Source organism: Engystomops pustulosus, chromosome 8 (genome assembly GCF_040894005.1).
Source record: "Engystomops pustulosus chromosome 8, aEngPut4.maternal, whole genome shotgun sequence".
Lineage (NCBI taxonomy): Eukaryota > Metazoa > Chordata > Amphibia > Anura > Leptodactylidae > Engystomops > Engystomops pustulosus.
This window is the reverse complement of record NC_092418.1, coordinates 16,166,131-16,187,051: the sequence shown is the minus strand read 5'-3', so window position 1 is coordinate 16,187,051 and position 20,921 is coordinate 16,166,131. Positions and strand designations below refer to the sequence as shown.

The following is a 20,921-nucleotide window of genomic DNA, read 5'->3' as shown; positions in this document are numbered from 1 at the left end:
GGAGAATGGCACACGTAGTGTTTTGAACACGTTTCTGGGCCGTTTTTTAACCCCTTACCGACATGTGACATAATAGTACGTCACATGTCGGGTCCCGGTACATGGAGAGGGCTCGCGGGCCGAGCCCTCTCCATAGCCGGTAAGTCTTTGCTGCATATTGCAGCAAAGACTTACCGGTAACACCCGTGATTGGTGCCCGATCACCACTGATCGGTGCCGGCGGCTTCAAAAAGACGGCGGCGTGCACGCGCCGCCATTTTTCTGTGGATCGTCGCTCCCCGTGACATCATCGGGGAGCAGCGATCCGTCGCCATGGTAACTTTGGGTCTCACGAAGACCCGAAGCTACTCCGGGTTAACCCATTCATTACCATGTGCTGTCAGCACATGGTAATGTATGAGTAGTAAAATCCCCATATACTGCCATACTGTAGTATGGCAGTATATGATAGCATCGATCAGACAACCTAGGGTTAAAGTACCCTAGGGAGTCTGAAAAATAGTAAAAAAAAAAGTTAAAATAAAAAAATTATAATAAAAAAACCTAAAAATTCAAATCACCCCCCTTTCCCTAGAATTGATATAAATATAAATAAACAGTAAAAATCATAAACACATTAGGTATTGCCGCGTCCGAAAATGCCTGATCTATCAAAATTTGATAACGGTTTTTCACTGCGTTTAACTCCGTAACGGAAAATCGCGCCCAAAGTCGAAAATGGCACTTTTTTGCCATTTAAAATTTTTTTTTCAATTCTATAAAAAGTGATCAAAAGGTCGAACAGTCCTGAAAATGATAACATTGTAAACGTCATCAAAATCCGCAAAAAACGACACCACCCACAGCTCAGTACACCAAAGTATAAAAAAGTTATTAGCCCCAGAAGATGGCAAAATTCCCCAAAAAAATTTTGTACAGGAGGTTTTAATTTTTGTAAATGTATGAAAACATAAAACCTATATAAATTTGGTATCCCTGTTCACACTGACCCAAAGAATAAAGTAGACATGTCATTTGGGGCGCTAAGTGAAATTCGTAAAATCCAAGCTCACAAGAATACGGCACAAATGCGTTTTTTTACCAATTTCACTGCATTTGGAATTTTTTTTCCCGCGTCCCGGTACACGGCATGGAATATTCAATACCATCATTTTGAAGTGTAATTTGTTACGCAGAAAATAAGCCCTCACACAGCTCTGTACATGGAAAAATAAAGTTAGATTTTTGAATGTGGGGAGTGAAAAATGAAAACGCAAAATCGAAAAAGGGCCGCGGCGGGAAGGGGTTAAGCAGAGGTTTGACCAATTATCTTAACCCCTTAAGGACGCAGGGTTTTTTCGCTCATTTTTCGCTCTCCACCTTCAAAAATCCATAACTAATTTTTACGTGTACAGACCCGTGTGAGGGCTTATTTTGTGCGTTACAAATTTTACTTTCCCGTAACGTTATTTATTTTAATATGCCGTGTACTGCGAAGCTGGAAAAAAATTCCAAATGTGGAAAATTGAAAAAAAAACCCGCACGTGCGTCACGTTCTTGTGGGCTCAGTTTTTACGACTTTTGACTGTGCGCTCCAAATAACACCTCAGCTTTTGTCTTTGGTTCGGTGCGATCGCGGTGATACCAAATTTATACAGGTTTTATTGTGTTTTAAATTTAAAATTAAACGAATGTGTACAAAAAAAAAAATTGCCATCTTCTGACGCTAATAACTTTTTCATACTTGGTGCACGGAAATGTGTGAGGGGTCATTTTTTACGAAATGAGCCAACGTTTTCATTGCTACCATTGAGGTCTGTGCGACATTTTGATAATTTTTTTATTTGATGTAAAAAGGTGTAAAAGTCGCATTTTGGACAATTGGGCGCCATTTCCCGTCTGAGGTCACCGCCGGCCGTAACCGTTTTTATATTTTGATAGATCGGGCATTTTGGGACGCGGCGATACCTAATGTGTCTGATTTTTACTGTTTATTATGTTTTATATCGGTTCTAGTGAAAGGGGGGTGATTTGAATTTTTAATTATTTTTTAACTAAGTCTTAGCCCATCTAGGGTACATTAACCCTAGATGGTCAGATCGCTCCTACCATAAACTGCAATACTTCTGTATTGCAATATATGGCATTTTTGCAGCTCATTCATTACAATGAGCCACTGGCTCATTGTAACGAATCTGCAGAAGCCATTAAGCCTCGGGTCAAGCGAAGACCCGAGGCTACCATGGCAACTGATCGCGCGCCACCGTCTTTTCAATGCCGCCGGCGACAATCAAAGGGTTAATAGCCGCGATCAGTGCAAGCACCGACCACGGTTATTAGCGGTGGGGGATTTGCTGCAATATGCAACAACCCCCACCTCTGTATGAAGAGGACTCAGCCCGTGAGCCCTCTTCATACATTCCCTTATACCTCTGCACTGTAGAGCTACGGCGCAGAGCGTTAAGGGGTTAAAACAGATCAAAAAACCATGCATTTTATGACAGACCGCTTAAAAGCAGCCCAAAAAGGTTCTCAAAACACCACATGTGCCATCAACCTAATCTGTCAGGTGCTATTCCTTAGTATAGTGTGTGCCAAATCACTGCCCACAACAAAGGCAGCTATGGACATAAGGCCGGACGGTTATGGGAAGATGAATACAGCAGGAAGAATAGAAACAGCCAACAACCATTTTAATAACTTGCTCTATTTTGCCTTTCACCCCCCCCCCCCCCCCAGACCATTGTTTTTTCTCTACCTAATCAGTATTTTGCTTCTTGCAACCAACAGAGGCTCAGTCATCTGAGAGGAAGCAGCCAATCACAGCTCAGTGTGGATCACAAATTTCATGTTACAGTATTAGTCCCCCCCCCTTCCCATATAAACAGGATCTCAGCGATTTCAGCAAAAACAGAATTTAATTGGATAATTTACAGACAAGTGGAGTCGGTACAGAATAAAAAGATATCTGCTCTTATACTTTATTAATATTAGTGCTTATATTGCTAGAAATAAAACATCTGGATTCTCTGGAACATTTAATCATCAGAAAAACATTAAAGACGATCCCTAACGATTTGTTATCACAGGAGGGTGAGGGGTAGGTGGCCGCAGCGGCCCAGGGACCACAGGCGGCAGCCGCCAGCTCCTTGTGATCTGCGACACGTTGGATTTTCCTTTTAGATTTAGGGACAGAAACAAATTAAAAGAAAAACAAATCTTGAATTGTCAACCAAACAGCAGTCCCCTCTGTGCAGCGTTTGGGAATCTCCTTCAATGTGATGCAGGGCTCCAGGACAGCCACACGGGGCGCTACTGACCCACATACAAGTAACGGGAAATAGGCCGGACAAGAGACCAGATCCAGAACATGGCGCCGGGATTAAAGAGACAGGACTGGGCCTTCCAATGCAGCCGTGGTGGAGGAGGGGAGAAAAAAAAAATTTATATATGTAGTTCCACAATCCACCCAGCAGGGGAGCAGAGTCCATGGTCAGTGTCGCCTCATTTTGACTTTGCGGACCGGGCTGTGGTCCTCCTCCCCCGTCTCTGTGTAGCTGTCCATGTGATCATGAGGCCTCCGCCAATAGTTCTCAGAGCTGAAGTTGCTTCGTCTCCTTGGTTTTGGTAAAAGCACAGACCTTCTGTTCTCCTCCTTATCCATCTCCAGAACGCGAGGTCTGTGGGGCAAAGGCAGGAGGGGGTCAGGTACAGAGCGATCACAATATAACAGGTCTGACTAGTAACACAAGAGGCCGCCGTGTGCCCCGTGTAACTTTATACAAGCAGTCACTCATCTATTGGGCATCAGTGAGAAACCTCTGGTGCTGCCACCTCAGCGATCGGACGGCTTCAGTTAGTGTCAGACATATTTCCCCAGAGTGATGCTGGGAGTCACTTCCTTCCTGTGGGACGAGTGTCCTGGAATATATTCCCTTTGTGTGTAGGACAATAGACCTGCAGGAAGGCACTAGCTGACAGAACCAGATGACGCTGGAGTCCGGGTCCCCGGGCAGCGCTCAGCACTGAGTATTCAGTCTCATGCACACATGGGTGTCACTTACCGGTGAGCTGCGTCAGGGTCAGCCTTGCGGTGGGACCGCTTTGGTTTCAGGATATGTTGCCGGTTACTTCCCGATAGCCTCTCAGGCTGATACCCGCTGCTCAGGGACTTTGTTTCCAGCCGCGGGGCTTCTGTTCTTGTTCTGGAAGGACAGAAAACACGGCAGAGATGACACATTCTGCAGGGCTCCGGGCTACACATTATCAGCGTCTCCAAATCCCAACTATTCGGAAGCCAAATGACGTTTGCAAGATGCATCTGGGATCATGTCACTCACAGGTTCCCCGTCCACTGCACCACAAACTATGGGGAGCCAAGCTTTCGTCTGGACATCCTATAGCATTCAGATGCTGAGCGTCCCCCTTGCTGAGCATAATGCACAAGACGTGCAGCTGCAGGACGTTCCTCCCTCCCGTCACACTAATAAGGGCCTGAGAGGAAACGCCTGTCCTGTCAGGCTGATCCCCTCCGCGCCTCATTTCCTTACTATTAGGATGCAGGGACTGGGTGCCAGGAGAATCCCCCACAATGTGTCATACAGTCCCCCGCATCATTCATAGCACTTACTTCCGAAGTATCACAACAGCACGGCGCTCCTTGATGTCCTGTGGTCTGATGCAATGTGTGATCTCGTCAGCAGCATATCCACTGCAACGAAAAATGGTGATCAGCAATAGATACAGGGCCCTATACAGGTTACTTGTCATATATGGAGGGTCATGAGAGGGGGGGGGGGGTCAGACTAATGCCCGGTCAGTGTCAGTCACGCTCCTCTCCGCAGTCAGCACCGCACAGGGTGTCTGGTGACAGGTTCACAGCATGGAAATAGATCCACATCTCATCTAGTGACATGCGGGAGCACATGCAAATATGAAGCATGAATAGCAATCCCACAATCCCCTCTGTGCTAGACCTACACACTGCCAGGACCCGTCTGTGCCCATCACACGGACCACGGTCCAGCTCCGTACACTGGCACCAGAGGGGAAGATCTTATTTCCCGGCTACAGCTTTCCCATTGCAGACACCGAGGCCAAGTCACGAGTGATTCCCAAAATGGAAACCTGCGCAACTTGTGGCCCCGGGCGTGCAGCAGAGGGATAAACAGTCTCCCAAATAAGACATTATGGTGGCGTTACCCCAAACATCTCATACGACTGCAATGTCATACATATAATGTGCGGGGCCAGGATATCCCTACAATAACCCTAACTCTTGCCTTCAGGAAGTGGTTGGTCCGGTTTTTGAGGGGAGAATAAATAAAGTCCTGGTATAATCCGGCTGAGCCGCTAATCACTGTGCCCTCTGCCACCGGATTACTCAAGTGCTAACAAGGTTATCCCATAGGGATGCGACAATGATGGGTCTGGACGGTGCCCATGTATGTGGACAACCCCCCGGGCTCCCGCACACCTGCTGCGTCTATGGGGAAACACCGACTGTAGAGGAAGCCGAAAATAAGCTCCTGGCAGCTGCAAGATCCCTGCACCTGGAAGATACATTATGGTGCCCGCCCTGCCCCCACACAGAGGGAACTGCGCCAAGTTACTGACATTTGCTGCCCTGTGCCCATAGGATACTGCTAGACGTCACAGGTGATAAGGCATGCTGGGGGTTGTAGTCCCCAGGTGTTACAGAAGAGAAGGAAAGTCACATCACATGTCTGGTGGCTTCTTAGTTTCTTCCCTGTGCAGGTGTCTACAAAAGTGTCCGCATACAACCTGCCCCCATATCAGACCCCTCCAGCTGCTGTGTAACCTCCACTTTAGGGTTCAGCAGTCTCCCATGTATGTTGGCTGGGGGTCAGCCGTCACCCCTCATGTCTGGCTCTATCCCCTACATCATATATAACAGAACATGGCGCCAATCATTCATCTATATACATGTACATTAAGCTTACAGGAGTCCACTACACCATGCAACAAGGGGCTAGAGGTGTACAACAGCCGGGGGTCATGCTGCCATTTGTTATGGAAACCTCCAAAACCTCCAATAACCTGCAGCGCTGCCAGTAGGGGCTACAGACCAACCAGCAGAAATCTACAAAGACCAGGGGAAGGACGGACACTAGAGGGGACCCCAATCCTCAGACAGTGACGACTGCTATAATAGGGGCACCCCCTGCCATCATACATGACAGGGGGGTAATATTGTACATAGCAAATATCTAAAGCCAAGAAACAACTAGAGGCACATCATTAGCTGGGGGTGCACAGAGGTGCCAGCAAGAGGGGGAGGGGCACTACAGACACAACCAGACAGACCTCAGGAAGGAAAATGGTATTGGGGGTGGGGGGGGGGGTTGGAGACAGGGGGACACAAGTGTCAGGAGAGTCTCTGCTACAGGGGAGACTGGGGGAGTCAGAGGGTCAACTACACCCAGACCCTGCACTACAAGACCCAACAGGGGAGGGGGGCACAAGTGTCAGCCAGGGAGTTAGAGTGTTATATAGATGTGATAGAGGGGATGTCATGCAGTGCACAGCCAGTAGGCGGGTAGTCTGTCAATTAGAGAGGGGAGTGGAGTAATACCAGAGGGGGCACAAGTCATAGGGAGCAAACTGGGGGGGAGGTGTCTTACAACCAGCAGGGGGAGGTAGAGTGTTATATTGGGGGCACTCAGGGGTGTCATGCAGTGCACAGCCAACAGGGGGAGGCAGAGTGTTACATTGGGAAGGGGGTGAGAGACAGCAGGGAGAGGTAGTTATATTGGGTAGAGGGGTAGTGATACATTGGGGGCAGCCAGCAGGGGGCGCAGTACCTGAGCACGGTGACGCTGCCCCGGTGGACCGGCAGGAAGAGCACGGGCTCGGAGACTCGGATCGGCTTGAACTGGAACTTGCATCCGAAGCAGAGCGCGGAGTCGCTGAAGAAGGACACGGACACGATGGGCCGCTCGAAGATGTGGATGGGGTCCACGTGCGACACGATGCAGCCGCCGGGCTGGTAGTCGTTGATGACGGCGCTGTTGACAAAGCCCTCGGGGATGACGCGGTGCTGCACCAGGCGGCGGATCACCAGCTCGTGCACCCACTCCGGGATCTCGTCCACGTCGCCCTTGGGGTAGAGGCGCTCCTGGCCCGGGCCGCGCTTCTGCAGCTGTGCCCCGTACGTGTAGCCTTCTCCGAAGAAGTACTTGTTCCGCAGCGGCGCCCGGTCCACCGTGTGCTCCCGGTACAGCCCCTTCTCGGCGCGGGACACCACCTCGTCTATCTTGGCCTCGATGAGGGAGCACTCGTCTGGGGAGAAGAGCCGCACCTGGCGGATACCGGAGCGCACCTTCCGGGCTTCCTCCTCCTCCGGGTCCGACAACGCCCCCTCTTCTTCCGTGTCGGACGCCGGTTGCTTCCGTTTGTTCATGGCAGGAGGTGGCGGCGGCAGAGGATCCCGAGACAGAGACTGGAGCTTCTCCCGCAAGTCGCTGTAACCGCTGGAGGACATGGCTCACCCGGGGCTGGACACGGGCATGGCCGAGCACTCAGTCAATCAGGCGGCTGCTTCCATTCACAGCACCGGAGAGCGGCTCTGGCTGCGCAGGCGACCCGCCGCTGTGACAGGCCCGGTCTGAGGAGAACCACGCTATGATTGGGCTAACCGCCTGTCACTCATACTTGTAGGCGGGGAAATCATGTGACGCCGCAAGCACCGCCAGGACCCCGTGACACAAGTCCGCCCCGCCTGCTGCCTGTCACTATAACAACGCTTAACGTCTCTTCTATTGCCGTTATAAAACGTGACCGCACGCTACAACACGAGACGTGTTTATAGGTCGTTATTTTTACTACGGTTTTTGCGGATCTGAGGAGTCATAAATGTTTTGTGTAGAATCAGGCGCCGGGGACGCCTTTTGTTTTGGAGCTGCTCTGTAGTGTCGACGTGACTAGAGTAACGTTTTCCAGGGATTGGAGTACAAAAATGGCCGCAATTGAGCAGCTTTCTGGCGTACCAAGATGGCGGATGATTGACAAGCCAACCTCTATGAGGCCCCAGGCCGGCCTGAGGCGCTCCCCGCTATGATTGGTTAAGGGTCTTGTGACACATCGACTGCCTGCAAGAGCTAAGGCTGCAGGGCTGTCCATAGCATTGCCTGCGCGCTAAATGTGTCCCGGTGTTCTATTTTACATATGGGAAGAAAGGGATATACAGAGCTGTGATTGATATATTCGTGCTACTTTTTTTAGTGTAAATGTGACATTTATTGCGTTAAAAAAGTTACTCTGGAACCGGCGCCAGGGACACCTTCTGTTTTGATGCCACGCTACAGTGTTGGAGCACCAATATGGCGGCCGTGCAGCTGATTATTGGTGCACCAAGATGGCGGTTAATTTTTTTACTTTTTTTTTATAGAAAGGTGGACATTATTAGATATTGGGATTATTGAACACATAACTATGGTTTATACACGACCGCCCCACCTTGGGTTTCGCCGACACAGCTTCTTCCGGGGCGTAGCTGGTGTCTAACTGGTGTGAGGCTGGTGTCCTTTCTATAGATATGCACATTTTTACTAAACGTTTGTGAGTAGTATTTAGTTTTATTAAAGCATTTTATGAAGACATTCTACACGATTGGAGTGCGTGTTTCTTTTAGTGGTCCGCTGTGGTGAACGGTGGTAACAATAGGAGGAACAAAAACTGCATCCACGTGGGTCTGAACAGTGGGCTACTCTTATCTGGAGAATCTGTGGATTTGTGCTGTGAGCAGAACGGAGGACAAACAAGAACAATTATTGTGAACGTTTGGAGTGAAAACCTCTGTGAACGTCTGGAGCTCCGGTCAGATAAGAAATCTATATATTTTTATTTCTATCTCTTTATATGTGGCTATATTGTAAACTGGATTGTGATTGGAGAGGTGCTACCACCTGACCAGGGGGAGTATAAAACCCCTGTACAGGGGAAGCACATGGTCCAGTCTGCAGAGACAGAGAGAAGAGGGAGTCAGTGTGTAGTGAACCTTCAGTGCTGTGATAGAAAGGAGTCAGAAGACTCTAATCCAGAGCTGCAGCTTCCACAGTTTGGACACAGCTTCATCTCCATTACCCCAGCATCTACTACCAGGCTGGTGCACTATTCCTGAGGACTGTCTCCACGACCACTCCAATACCAGAATCTGCTGTTGTCCATTTAGGCCCGTTGCCTGCTTCCTGTTGTTGAATAAAGAAACTTGAGTTGATTTGCAAAACGTTTCCTCCTCCTGATCCCTGGATACTGCTGTTATCACCACGGGCTCCCCATCCATTAACCAGGGACATATCTTACAGGACACTCAGGGGTTTCCCCAGGGAGAACCAGTACATCAGCCTCTCCATCCATATTTCTTGCACACACCACCTGCTGGAGACCTGCCAGACTGTAGGACAGCCCTCCGGTCCCCATACCAAGCACCGGGACATCAGCGTGCCTAGGCCGCAACCGCCAGCCACTCAGGTATTCTGGGCCCCGGCTGACTCCAGGCCACAGGAAAAGGCTAGGCTCCGGTGGCGGAAATGGCACAAACATGCTAACAAAATGTAAGTACAGAGAATCCCTGAGGGTGCTGTCACACGGAGCGTTATTGGTCTGTTTTTAAACACATGTGTTTTTGTATGTTCACCATGTGAATCTGTTTTAATCCGTTTCACAGCTGCCTACACTAGAAATTAAGATTTCTTTAACCCCTTAACGCTCTGCGCCGTAGCTCTACGGCGCAGAGGTATAAGGGATGTATGAAGAGGGCTCACGGGCTGAGTCCTCTTCATACAAAGGTGGGGGTTTTTGCATAATGCATAAAACCCCCACCGCTAATAACCGCGGTCGGTGCTAGCACCGATCGCGGCTATTAACCCCCCCGTTGCCGCCGGCAAAGTCACCGGCGGCATTTAAAAGACGGCCATCTTTTTTTCGATCGCCACGCCCCCGAACGTCATCGGGGGGGGGGGGGGGGGGGCGTCGATCGGTTGCCATGGTAGCCTCGTGTCTTCTTTTGACCCGAGACTATCTAGCAACTGCAGATTCGTTACAATGAGCCAGTGGCTCATTGTAATGAATGTGCTGCAAAAATGCCATATATTGCAATACAGAAGTATTGCAGTATATGGTAGCAGCGATCTGACCATCTAGGGTTAATGTACCCTAGATGGTCTAAAAGATAGTGAAAAAAAAAGTTTAAAAAATAAAAAAAATTAATAAAATATTAAAAATTCAAATCACCCCCCTTTCCCTAGAACTGATATAAAACATAATAAACAGTAAAAATCACAAACACATTAGGTATCGCCGCGTCCCAAAATGCCCGATCTATCAAAATATAAAAACGGTTACGGCCGGCGGTGACCTCCGAGACGGGAAATGGCGCCCAAATGTCCGAAATGCGACTTTTACACCTTTTTACATAACATAAAAAATGAAATAAAAAATGATCAAAATGTCGCACAGACCTCAAAATGGTAGCAATGAAAACGTCGCTTCATTTCGCAAAAAATGACACCTCACACATCTCCGTGCGCCTAAGTATGAAAAAGTTATTAGCGTCAGAAAATGGCAAAAAAAATTTTTCTTTTTTGTACACATTTGTTTAATTTTTGAAAATGTATTAAAACACAATAAAACCTGTATAAATGTGGTATCACCGCGATCGCATCGAACCAAAGAATAAAGTAGGCGTGTTATTTGGCGCAAAGAGTGAAAGTCATAAAAACTGAGCCCACAAGAACGTGACGCAAGTGCGTTTTTTTTTCAATTTTTCCACATTTGGAATTTTTTTTCAGCTTTGCAGTACACGGCATGTTAAAATAAATAACATTACGGTAAAGTAAAATTTGTAACGCACAAAATAAGCCCTCACACAGGTCTGTACACGGAAAAATGAAAAAGTTATGGATTTTTGAAGTTGGAGAGCGAGAAATGAGCCGAAAAACCCTCCGTCATTAAGGGGTTAAGAAGAATCAGATGGAGAGCGCCCCCATATACACTACCCAACGTAACAACCGTGTTGTTACCACCGGCTTTCTTAAACTTAAAAAGTTTTTAGGTGAAACAAACTTTTTCTTCTGCAGATTGGCACCTGACTGCCCAGTGCTCTGGCTTGGTGCGGCGCCTCCAGGAGCGTCGCCGCCTTCCCCCTGGCTGGCATGGTGCGGTGCCTCCTTCCCCCGGCCTGGCATGGCGCGGCGCCTCCTTCCCCCGGCCTGGCATGGCGCGGCGCCTCCTTCCCCCGGCCTGGCATGGCGCGGCGCCTCCTTCCCCCCGGCCTGGCATGGCGCGGCGCCTCCTTCCCCCGGCCTGGCATGGCGCGGCGCCTCCTTCCCTCGGCCTGGCATGGCGCCTCCTTCCCCCGGCCTGGCATGGAGCGGCGCCTCCTTCCCCCGGCCTGGCATGGAGCGGCGCCTCCTTCCCCCGGCCTGGCATGGAGGGGTGCCTCCTTCCCCCGGCCTGGCATGGAACGGCGCCTCCTTCCCCTGGCCGGGTGCGCCGCTTCCTTCCCCCAGCCTGGCATGGAGCGGCGCCTCCTTCCCCTGGCCGGGTGCGGCGCTTCCTTCCCCCGGGCTGGCATGGAGCGGCGCCTCCTTCCCCTGTGTTGTGCGCTGTACGTGTCCTGCCTTGAACCTCAGTGTTTTCTCCTGGCTGCTCTGTCACCACGATTAGTCCGTCACCTCCTCCCTGCCGATGCTCTGTGACAGCTTCACCGTTCTCACTAAATCCCCCTTTGTCATCCCCTCACAAGCCTCGGGCAGCACGGGGTTAAACCAGCATGTAGGTGCAGGTGCCATTAGCGCTGCACGGATGAGCCGGACCTCCATGTCCTGACTTCTCCGGATCCTGGAATATAATATTCTCATATACTCATCAGGTGATCCTGGGGTCGTCCTATGATTGCCCCTTATTAGGAAAATCTGAAGTTTTGGTAAAACATTTATTAACCATTAAATACAAGGACTGAATATTATTACAACGGTGAAAAAAAATGTTACAAAATCGAATGCCAATTACAGATAAACCTATAAAACCAACAAAAAAGTTTAACAAAAATCGCCTACAAAAGAGGACAAATGTCTACGGACAGTCCCAGAATAGGGACAGTCCCAAAATAGACCTGATGTGACCTTGCACCCTCTGACAATGATACCACCTGTACCGGTGCTCGAAACCCAAATTTCTCTAAGAATGATGTTCCTTCTGGCTGGTGGACACACATGCTCAGGCCCCCTCCTCACATCCAGTGCCTGAGCATGTGTGTCCTTGTAACCTACCAGCTCTACAAACATGGAGGTGCCTATGTAGAGCGCTAGTCCTATCCATGGGTTGTTGATCCAGGTTGGATGGCAGCCATCTTTATCCACGTGCCTTGCTGTGACGACATGTAGTACCACGGACTCTCTGGGGCTCATTCATATTTACAAATCATCCGGAGCCCAATTCTAAAGTGCAGAATGACGCGGTCCAGTGCGTCCGTCATGGCGGCAGTCAGAGCAGCGTGATCTCGCTGGGTGGAAGGGTCAGCCGCTTATCACGACTTACTAAAAGGTTTTCCATGTGAACCGCGACCACCCTGCATAATTCCAAGCCCTGAGAGGAAAGGGAATAAGGTTAGGGAAAAAAACCTGGAATTAGACGCCCCCTACAGGTGGGAATGGAAGTCACTGATTGTATGTTTGATTATGAAGCTGAATCTGTAAACCACTAGAAGTGAATGATCCCCATACGGTGAGATGAAGAGGATGAATATCGAAGAGCGATGGAAACTGATAACATACCCACAACTACAGGGTCTCCGGGACCACCGGTACAGCAAGAGACAGGAGAGACAGATCATTCAGAGCACAAAGTAACAGAACCCTGTATAGATTTAGTATAACAAGTCAAGTGTTGATGAGTAATTAGGAATCCCTGCTTGTAAGAGTCCAGTGGGCGGGGCTACTAGGACTAACAGCCTATCATGCATATGGAAGGATAGCAAGACAGCTGTCAGTCACGGAGTTGGACCACCCACTGGACTCCTGAGCCAAGAACAGGCATGGATTTCAGTTATAAGGTAACAAGTACAAGCGATAACGTTATGTCCCCCCCATTCCCCTCCCTCGTGTTATATCACACAGCGTATAACAGGAAGCCGCGGCTTTACCTGCTCCAGCTGCAGCTGTGTCACCCGCTGTGACATCATATCACCCAGCATGATGTCAACGTACGGGTAGCTGAACCCTGGAGCGGGGCGCTGCGTCCTGGTGCTCTGGATGTCCTTCAGAGGGAACGTCACCATCAGCTCCTGGAAAATATGCGGAAGATAGATGACTGGCTTTAAATCTTATTTATGGAACATATCTGTAAATCTAATATATAAAGATGTGTGTGTGTATGTGTATATGTACCTGTATGTGTGTGTGTATATGTATGTATGTGTGTATATGTACATGTATGTATGAGTGTGTGTGTGTGTATATGTATGTGTGTATGTATGAGTGTGTGTGTGTGTATATATGTATGTATGTGTGTGTGTATGTATGAGTGTGTGTGTGTGTATATGTATGTGTGTATATGTATGTGTATATATGAGTGTGTGTGTATATGTATGTGTGTATGTATGAGTGTGTGTGTGTATATGTATGTATGTGTGTATATGTATGTGTATGTATGAGTGTGTGTGTGTGTATATGTATGTGTATGTATGTGTATGTATGAGTGTGTATATGTATGTGTGTATGTATGAGTGTGTGTGTGTATGTCCACTAAATGAATTTGCACCATCGTGTTTACAAACACCAAATTTTGCGCAGCCGCTCTCTGTGACTCTGGGAATTTCATAGACTTGGTTTCAAATCTAAATGCATATAGATATACATAGAAACAGACAGACATACATATAGCTATATAGATAGACATATTAACACACAGACAGACAGACAGAGAGATATTTACTATCCCGGGCAACGCCAGGGGCTACAGCTAGTGTGTGTGTGTGTGTGTGTATATATATATATACACACACACATACAATGCAGTGGGTGAATGTTCCCTAATGGAAGCACCATATAGTAGCACACAGACTGCCGTACTGAATCTACAGGGTGAGTCCAAGGACATCCTTTTATTTCAGTATTTAGAAGAGAAAATGACAAATCTGATAGTCCACTAATTGATGGATGAGGGATCTTTTAGGCTTTGTCCGGCACATGGCCGCCATCTTGAATGAAGGATAAGTTGTTGCAGTGGAGAAAGTGGTGATGTAAGAGATTGTCAAAAAGAGCAGGATTGTCTCACAAATCCATTGCTGCAATCAGATCTGCGATATCTTCCACAGATTCTTATACAGGTTTATACTGACTGGACCTAGCGCCTTTAGCCAGAGACAACACATCACATAGCTGTGCAGATACTTTAGTACAGTGGTGGGAACCTATGGGACTGGTGCCAGAGATGGCACTCGGAGGCATCTCTGTGGGCACATGGGCTGTCTCCCGGGCACAGAGTTTACCAGACATGGCACCTTCCTGCAGTCTCAGGCAGTCCAAGTAGTGCCCTGCTATTGTAAAGTGACCCATCCTGTGCTGCCTGGTCCTGTCCGAAGAGTGAAAAGGTGTCGGATTGGAGCTCAAAGATTCTGGTAGCAATAAGTTTGTTACTGCCTAAGTTGCTCTGTTGGCACTTTGGGAAAAGCTAATGGTTTTTGAGTCTCACTTTTGGCACTCGATCTCTGAAAGGTTCGCCATCACTGCTTTAGTAGTTCTGTGTCTCTTTCTAAATTTGCCAAAACAGGTCTGTATTTTTCTTTGTTTCTGATTTGTTTGTTGATTTATTTTTTTGCAACTTTTTAGGTGCATGTATGGAACTAAGCAGAGGGTCAGTTGTACTTCATTTTGCACCTAAAAAGTCTCTAATTTGCACCGAAAAAGTAGCAAAACAAAGAAAACAACTGTCTTAGAAAGATGCATTTAGGAACACAACAGACACAATCACCGGCTAACTTCTTAAGACTTTGGCATAGTTGCAAAAATGCACCTAAAAGGTCCCAAAATGAAAAAAAAAAAAACACAAAAAGAAAAGAACAGATGAAAATAAAGATACATGTCCCCTCTGTGTTCTCTCTGTGTTGATATCTTTTGAAGCACACGAGATATTACACATCTGATTGTGGCAATTGATTTCTGAGACTATTCTTCTTCTTTGATATGTTACATGGAAGAACTTGCCCTTGATTGAGTACGGCGGCTGACAAGATGGCGGCCATGTTCTGTACATAGCCTAAAGGACAGGCCTCCTCGTCCAATACTTGCTGAGGTATCTGGTATAGGGGTGTCTTGGGACTCCCAACACACACACTTATATATGCAATTTTCATGCGTGGACTCTTGGCTTAGATACATCCTTTTGGCTTAGATACATACATGGGTTTCTTTATTGAGGAAGTTCAGGCCGTTCTGATTGATGGCCAGGATACACGGAGAGATGACCATGTTGTTACTGCAGCTCTGGATGTAGAAGAAGGAGGAACCAAACATGGGGAAGGCACTGACCAGACCTGCCGAGGAGGAGAAGATACCGGCAGTGAAGGTAATGCAGAAAACGGGGTGTCCTGACCAAGTCAATATTCACTGTGTAGCGGGTGTTAATAAAGAATAGTGATATGCCCTAAAATTATCAAGCAATGCAGTGATAACGTTCAAGTGCACTGGGGGCGGAGCCTGGTTTGCCTCCATATAGCTGGAACTGTCCAGTCACTGCTGATTTATCATTGAATTGTACCTTGTGCAGGGTCTGAAGGGAGGAGCAGGACTCCAGGTTCTAAGAATACAATGAACATGAGTCCTGTACCGTGTATTATTCAATGAATTGGCTATGACTGGAGTGTTCCTCTAAGGCTGTAGAGTAGTGATATGCGAGGAGAGCTCAAGAACTTGCAATTGTCCATAAGGAAATCTGATTATCAGTATTGGTCCATTGGTTTGAGGTCTGTTTATGTTCCTATTAAAGGTCCCTACATTACACCGTTATGGGTTTGGATCTTTCAATGAGCGGTCGGATACGTGACCCATCTTACCCAAGAACTGGGCCCTGCCCTGGTGCGGGCTGAGAGGCTGGATCTGCTGCATGTGCTGCATCACCATGTTGAGCCAGGACTGAGGCTTCACCACCTTGTAGTACTGGCTGGGGATGTAATCCTGCACCTCCCGGCTGTAAGGAGAAAGGAACGTATCATAAGGTGTATGAGAGGAGCACAGCACATCCTGGCAGAGCCGCTGCGCTAATGTACAGATCATTCGGATAAGTAGAATAAATTATCTCCCAGGATTCAAGGAAATAAAGAGACAAGACGGAGAAGAGAGAGGAGGAGACGCACGCAGTCGGCAGGTAGACGCTGTCCTTGGCACGATGCTGCAACGCGGCCAGCCTGGATATCTGCTGAAACTGCTGCTCCGTGGGTTTAGCATGAGAGAAGACATTAAATAGTCCCTTCAGGTAATCCGGTAACACCTGCAAGACCACACAATACAGAGGCTTAATCCCTGGTGACACAAGTGTCAGCGTGTCCCTGTCCTGTCCCCCAAGTGTCAGTGTCCCCCAAACACAGGTCGTTGTACCCCAACTATGCTCTTTCCAATAGATGCAGCACAGGATCATTCCCTCCATACCTGGTTATAGTGCATGGTGACATATAACTCATTCTCAAACTTTAGTGATTGGGCCCAGATGACCCGCCTGAACCAGTACATGTAGTTGGTGTCGATCTGTTCCATCTCTGCAGACACGTCCAGGATGTACTCCTTCCTATTAATGGGTCTCACATTCTGACCTAGTCATAAAAGGACATGAGACAGTACACAGGGTCAGCTTCACACTGTGGACAAGAGCTGAATGACTTCTTTTAGCCCTCACCTCTATTAGTCACAGCGAAAATGGCGTATTCATTATAGGCGTCATCCTTGTGAACCCCCATCTCTGTGCAGATCTCCTCGATGACATCGAAGGCCACCTGCAGATATGACATCCATGTTATAAGAGAACCTGATGAGAGTATTATTCCCAGTATCCGGGAAGTCTCTTGGTATCCGTCTACGTGGAAGTAACGTCACACAAAGTCATTGTTTCTTACTGAACACGTCTTTATCTTCAGGTGTCGCTCAATCCCTCCGGGCAGTAGGAAGAGTTGCCTCTTGGAGCTTCTCCCAGCCTGGAGATATAGGACACCAGAAGGTATTCTCATTATAGAATTAGGGAAGGCAATGTCTGTGATCAGTCATCATCATGCTGACCACTTACCACCATGGCCTTCAGCTCCATAGCACTGGGGTGTTCGGATCGTCCTCCATACTGCAGGGTCTTACGCAGGTTGTGTTCACAAGCTTTAGCGATCCCTGATAAGTATAAGGCCGTGGAATAAGTTATTAGACAAGTAGCTCCAGGATAATATAGATAAGGGCAGGGTTATATCATATACGTACCCTGGAAGTGCAGGCCCGGACTTCGACATGTGTCCTGAAGGAATTTGAAGAGATATGGCTTAAGGACCTCAGAACATCTATGATACGCAGTGAGGACGTACAGGAGCCGCCACCCTCGCTGACAACTGTCCCTATAATATAACCAAGGCGTAGAGGTCACCAGTGTATAATATCACCAAGGCAAAGAGGTCACCAAGGCGTAGAGGTCACCAGTGTATAATATCACCAAGATGTAGAGGTCACCAGTGTATAATATCACCAAGGCGTAGAGGTCACCAAGGCGTAGAGGTCACCAAGGCGTAGAGGTCACATGTGTATAATATAACCAAGGCTAAGAGGTCACGAGTGTATAATATCACCAAGGCGTAGAGGTCACATGTGTATAATATAACCAAGGCGTAGAGGTCACCAGTGTATAATATCATCAAGGCTAAGAGGTCACCAGTGTATAATATCACCAAGATGTAGAGGTCACCAGTGTATAATATCACCAAGGCTAAGAGGTCACCAGTGTATAATATCACCAAGATGTAGAGGTCACCAGTGTACAATATCACCAAGGCTAAGAGGTCACCAGTGTATAATATCACCAAGGCGTAGAGGTCACATGTGTATAATATAACCAAGGCGTAGAGGTCACCAGTGTATAATATAACCAAGGCGTAGAGGTCACCAGTGTATAATATAAACAAGATGTAGAGGTCACCAGTGTATAATATAAACAAGATGTAGAGGTCACCAGTGTATAATATCACCAAGGTGCAGAGGTCACCAGTGTATAATATAAACAAGATGTAGAGGTCACCAGTGTATAATATAATCAAGGTGTAGAGGTCACCAAGGCGTAGAGGTCACTTGTGTATAATATAACCAAGGTGTAGGTGTCAACAGTTAAATATATTCAGGGCCCAGTCCTGACCCATCTGATGTCATCCAGTTGTCTGGGCCTGCACACACTACACCCTAGTACTGGATTATGTGGGGTCACTTTTGTCATGCCATGTATACTTTGGGGGACTTACGTCTTGGTGCTGGAGTTGTCAGTGATCTGTTTGATGATCTGACAGTAACCTTCATCCTTCAGCACCTCATGGTCCCCGCACAGCTACAACCACAACAAGCAGAGAGTCTAAATAACAGTTTCTGATTAGTAAAGATTTGGTCAATGTGCTGGACCCTGGGGTCTCCTTTACCTTCAGGACGGTGCACACTGCGTCCAGCTCTGACTGACCCTTCATCGGTGCGTCCCCCATAAACCTCATCACAGCTGCATCAGAAAGAACAGGAGACAATAGTAGAGAGGGTGCAGGCGGTGCACTGAGCAGGACTATAGCAGCGATATACAGTCATTATACACAGGAATGGGGCTTATTCTTACCCAGGAAGAGCTCAGCCGCGATCCTGTTCATGCTGCTGTCACTGAACTCAATAAGCGACTCCTGAATGGGGTTCTAGGTGGACACAGAGGGAGTTATTAGTACAAGAATCAGTCTGTGACCCCCCACAGCTTGCTCCTATTAATCCCGAGGCTGCCGGAGCATGCTGGGAATTGTAGTTCTGCAACAAGTGTAGAACAACAAACCCCCTTACAAAAAAAAAGCAACATGCCTTATATTCTGGACGGGAAGCTTGCAGATTCCACAAAAAAATATAGGGTTTACCCCAAAATCTGCATTGAAGGGTCTGATTTTGATGCAGAATTTGATGCATTTTGCCCACCCTATCCTCATCTATGACTGGGTGCGGGGAATACACTTTCCTCATGTTATCACTCACCTTGGTAAATTTCATCATATCAGCCGGGTCCTTAAAATCTCGACTTTTCTTTGATCCTTGTTTAGAAGATTCTCTGAATAATTGGAGAAATTATAATTTTGCTTATTATAATCAAAAAGCAGAGGTGGGTGCAAACAGGGGTCCTGTGCTATGTCTGTACTTGGGTCATCCAAACCCCCATAATATGCCGCTATACTAATCCATAGCAGGGGTGAATCTAAACTCTATGCTGCTCCTATAGAACGGCCCCCTCTCTGCCCCATAAAATAGTAATGTATCAGGTTATTATTTTTTTAGTAAGTGGGTTCTCCGTGATGACATCAGGTATGAAGAGACACTATTTTTAAGTGGCAGGTCCTGCTTTGTAGCAGATAACTTCCCCAGATGCTGTCCACGCTGCAGGTGTTGCTGCCTGAGGCAAGAGGCTCCACTACCTCATGGCTGGTGCAGCCCTGATCCATAGCTGTACATGATATGCCCTAGGAAATCAAGGACGTAGGAGTTACCCCGATGCTTTAGCCGCCTCTTCTTGCGCCAACATCCTTTGACCCTCTCGGAAATACTTTTTGGCAAATTCCATCATGTTATAGGCACTTCCTTGTAACACAATCTCCGAGGTGTCCACCTCTGTGTATTCATCCAAACTTTCGGCATATTCACTCGGAGTAGGTGACCCCTAGAAAACAAAGCAACAACCTTCTTTAGTGTCCCAAAAGTTTTAAAAAGACCTCTACAAATCCAAAGGCCAATTTACCAACTTACATCCATTTTCTTATCAAACTCGTGAGCTACGGCGGTGGAGGCCACGGCTACAGCCACTGCCGCGGATGCCGCTGCACGACTCTGGCGATTTCTTGGCTCCTCCTTCCGGTCTGCTGGTAGGTTCACAAAATCCGGAGCTGCCACCGGCTGTACACACTCAACTGGAAACATGCCCGCTCTTCCGTGAATGGCGCCAAATTTCCAACCTGTGAAGGAACGGATATGATGATGACTGCAGATTTTGATGTAGCAGAGCCGACCTCGTAGTCATATGGAAAGAAGTTCTATCTACAGAAGAGATACTGAAATCTGCACACGGGGTCACGGTAGTTCATGCAGATGGGGCTCATTCACAACACACTGTAATAGATTGATAGCACATGCTATAAGAACCCACCGAAGTCCTGAGTGCCGCGTTTCAGCTCCTCCAAATACATCACCTTCTTTCTAACGACACAGCCGTAGTTCTGGCCTGTGTCCGGATCCACAATGCAGCATAAAAACGTACAGAAAAAGGTAGAAAATTTGAAACACTACAATTTGTGTAGATGAGAAAGGTGACCATAGAGCTAAAGCTGGACATGTATGACCCCTGACCTCACAGGCTACAATAAAACACTCACCATATATCATAGAGGCTCTGCCTTATAGTAATATAACATTATCATGGATGCTTGCAGTCACCACTAGGTGGAGCTCACTGTATACATAATTATACAACAGTCCCTCTCACCCTGTATATAGGAGCATGTGACGGATTAGCTATACATTTTCTGCACTGACCTTTCTGCAGTCCTTCCAGGGACTGTAGTCGAATGATGTCCCCTTTATGGAAGCTCAGGAAACTCTTGTCTTCAGTTATGTAATTTTGCACAGCGACAACATAGTTAGAATCCTGAGAATATAATGAGAGGCAGATGTATAGAT

The 20,921-nt window shown here is 47.6% G+C and overlaps 2 protein-coding genes across 6 annotated transcripts in view; both read right to left on the bottom strand.

Annotated features, from left to right (window-relative positions):
- Positions 1-2,878: 2,878 nt before the first annotated feature.
- Positions 2,879-7,646, bottom strand: ALKBH5 (alkB homolog 5, RNA demethylase). The gene is made up of 4 exons (XM_072119886.1): positions 6,804-7,646; positions 4,610-4,690; positions 4,044-4,184; positions 2,879-3,659 (listed from the first exon to the last, which is right to left on the bottom strand). Exons 1-4 carry the CDS (start codon positions 7,481-7,483, stop codon positions 3,473-3,475), a joined length of 1,089 nt encoding a protein of 362 aa, XP_071975987.1. The 5' UTR covers positions 7,484-7,646; the 3' UTR covers positions 2,879-3,472.
- A 4,275-nt stretch (positions 7,647-11,921) lies between these two features.
- The window catches only part of MYO15A (myosin XVA), a 93,166-nt gene continuing 84,166 nt past the window's right edge, over positions 11,922-20,921 (bottom strand). For 4 of the 5 annotated variants that reach the window (XM_072119882.1, XM_072119883.1, XM_072119880.1 and 1 more), the window contains 18 exons: positions 20,778-20,889; positions 20,392-20,466; positions 19,995-20,200; positions 19,739-19,908; positions 19,233-19,305; positions 18,835-18,907; positions 18,650-18,723; positions 18,479-18,561; positions 17,457-17,587; positions 17,275-17,369; positions 17,108-17,185; positions 16,891-16,987; positions 16,647-16,807; positions 16,355-16,488; positions 16,055-16,188; positions 15,402-15,535; positions 13,145-13,285; positions 11,922-12,588 (listed from right to left, as the gene is read on the bottom strand). In XM_072119882.1, the coding sequence (XP_071975983.1) occupies positions 12,487-12,588; positions 13,145-13,285; positions 15,402-15,535; positions 16,055-16,188; positions 16,355-16,488; positions 16,647-16,807; positions 16,891-16,987; positions 17,108-17,185; positions 17,275-17,369; positions 17,457-17,587; positions 18,479-18,561; positions 18,650-18,723; positions 18,835-18,907; positions 19,233-19,305; positions 19,739-19,908; positions 19,995-20,200; positions 20,392-20,466; positions 20,778-20,889 (2,073 nt within the window). In that variant the 3' untranslated portion in view covers positions 11,922-12,486. The remainder of the gene's footprint in view (positions 12,589-13,144; positions 13,286-15,401; positions 15,536-16,054; positions 16,189-16,354; positions 16,489-16,646; positions 16,808-16,890; positions 16,988-17,107; positions 17,186-17,274; positions 17,370-17,456; positions 17,588-18,478; positions 18,562-18,649; positions 18,724-18,834; positions 18,908-19,232; positions 19,306-19,738; positions 19,909-19,994; positions 20,201-20,391; positions 20,467-20,777; positions 20,890-20,921) is intronic. The other variant, XM_072119885.1, reaches the window with a different exon arrangement.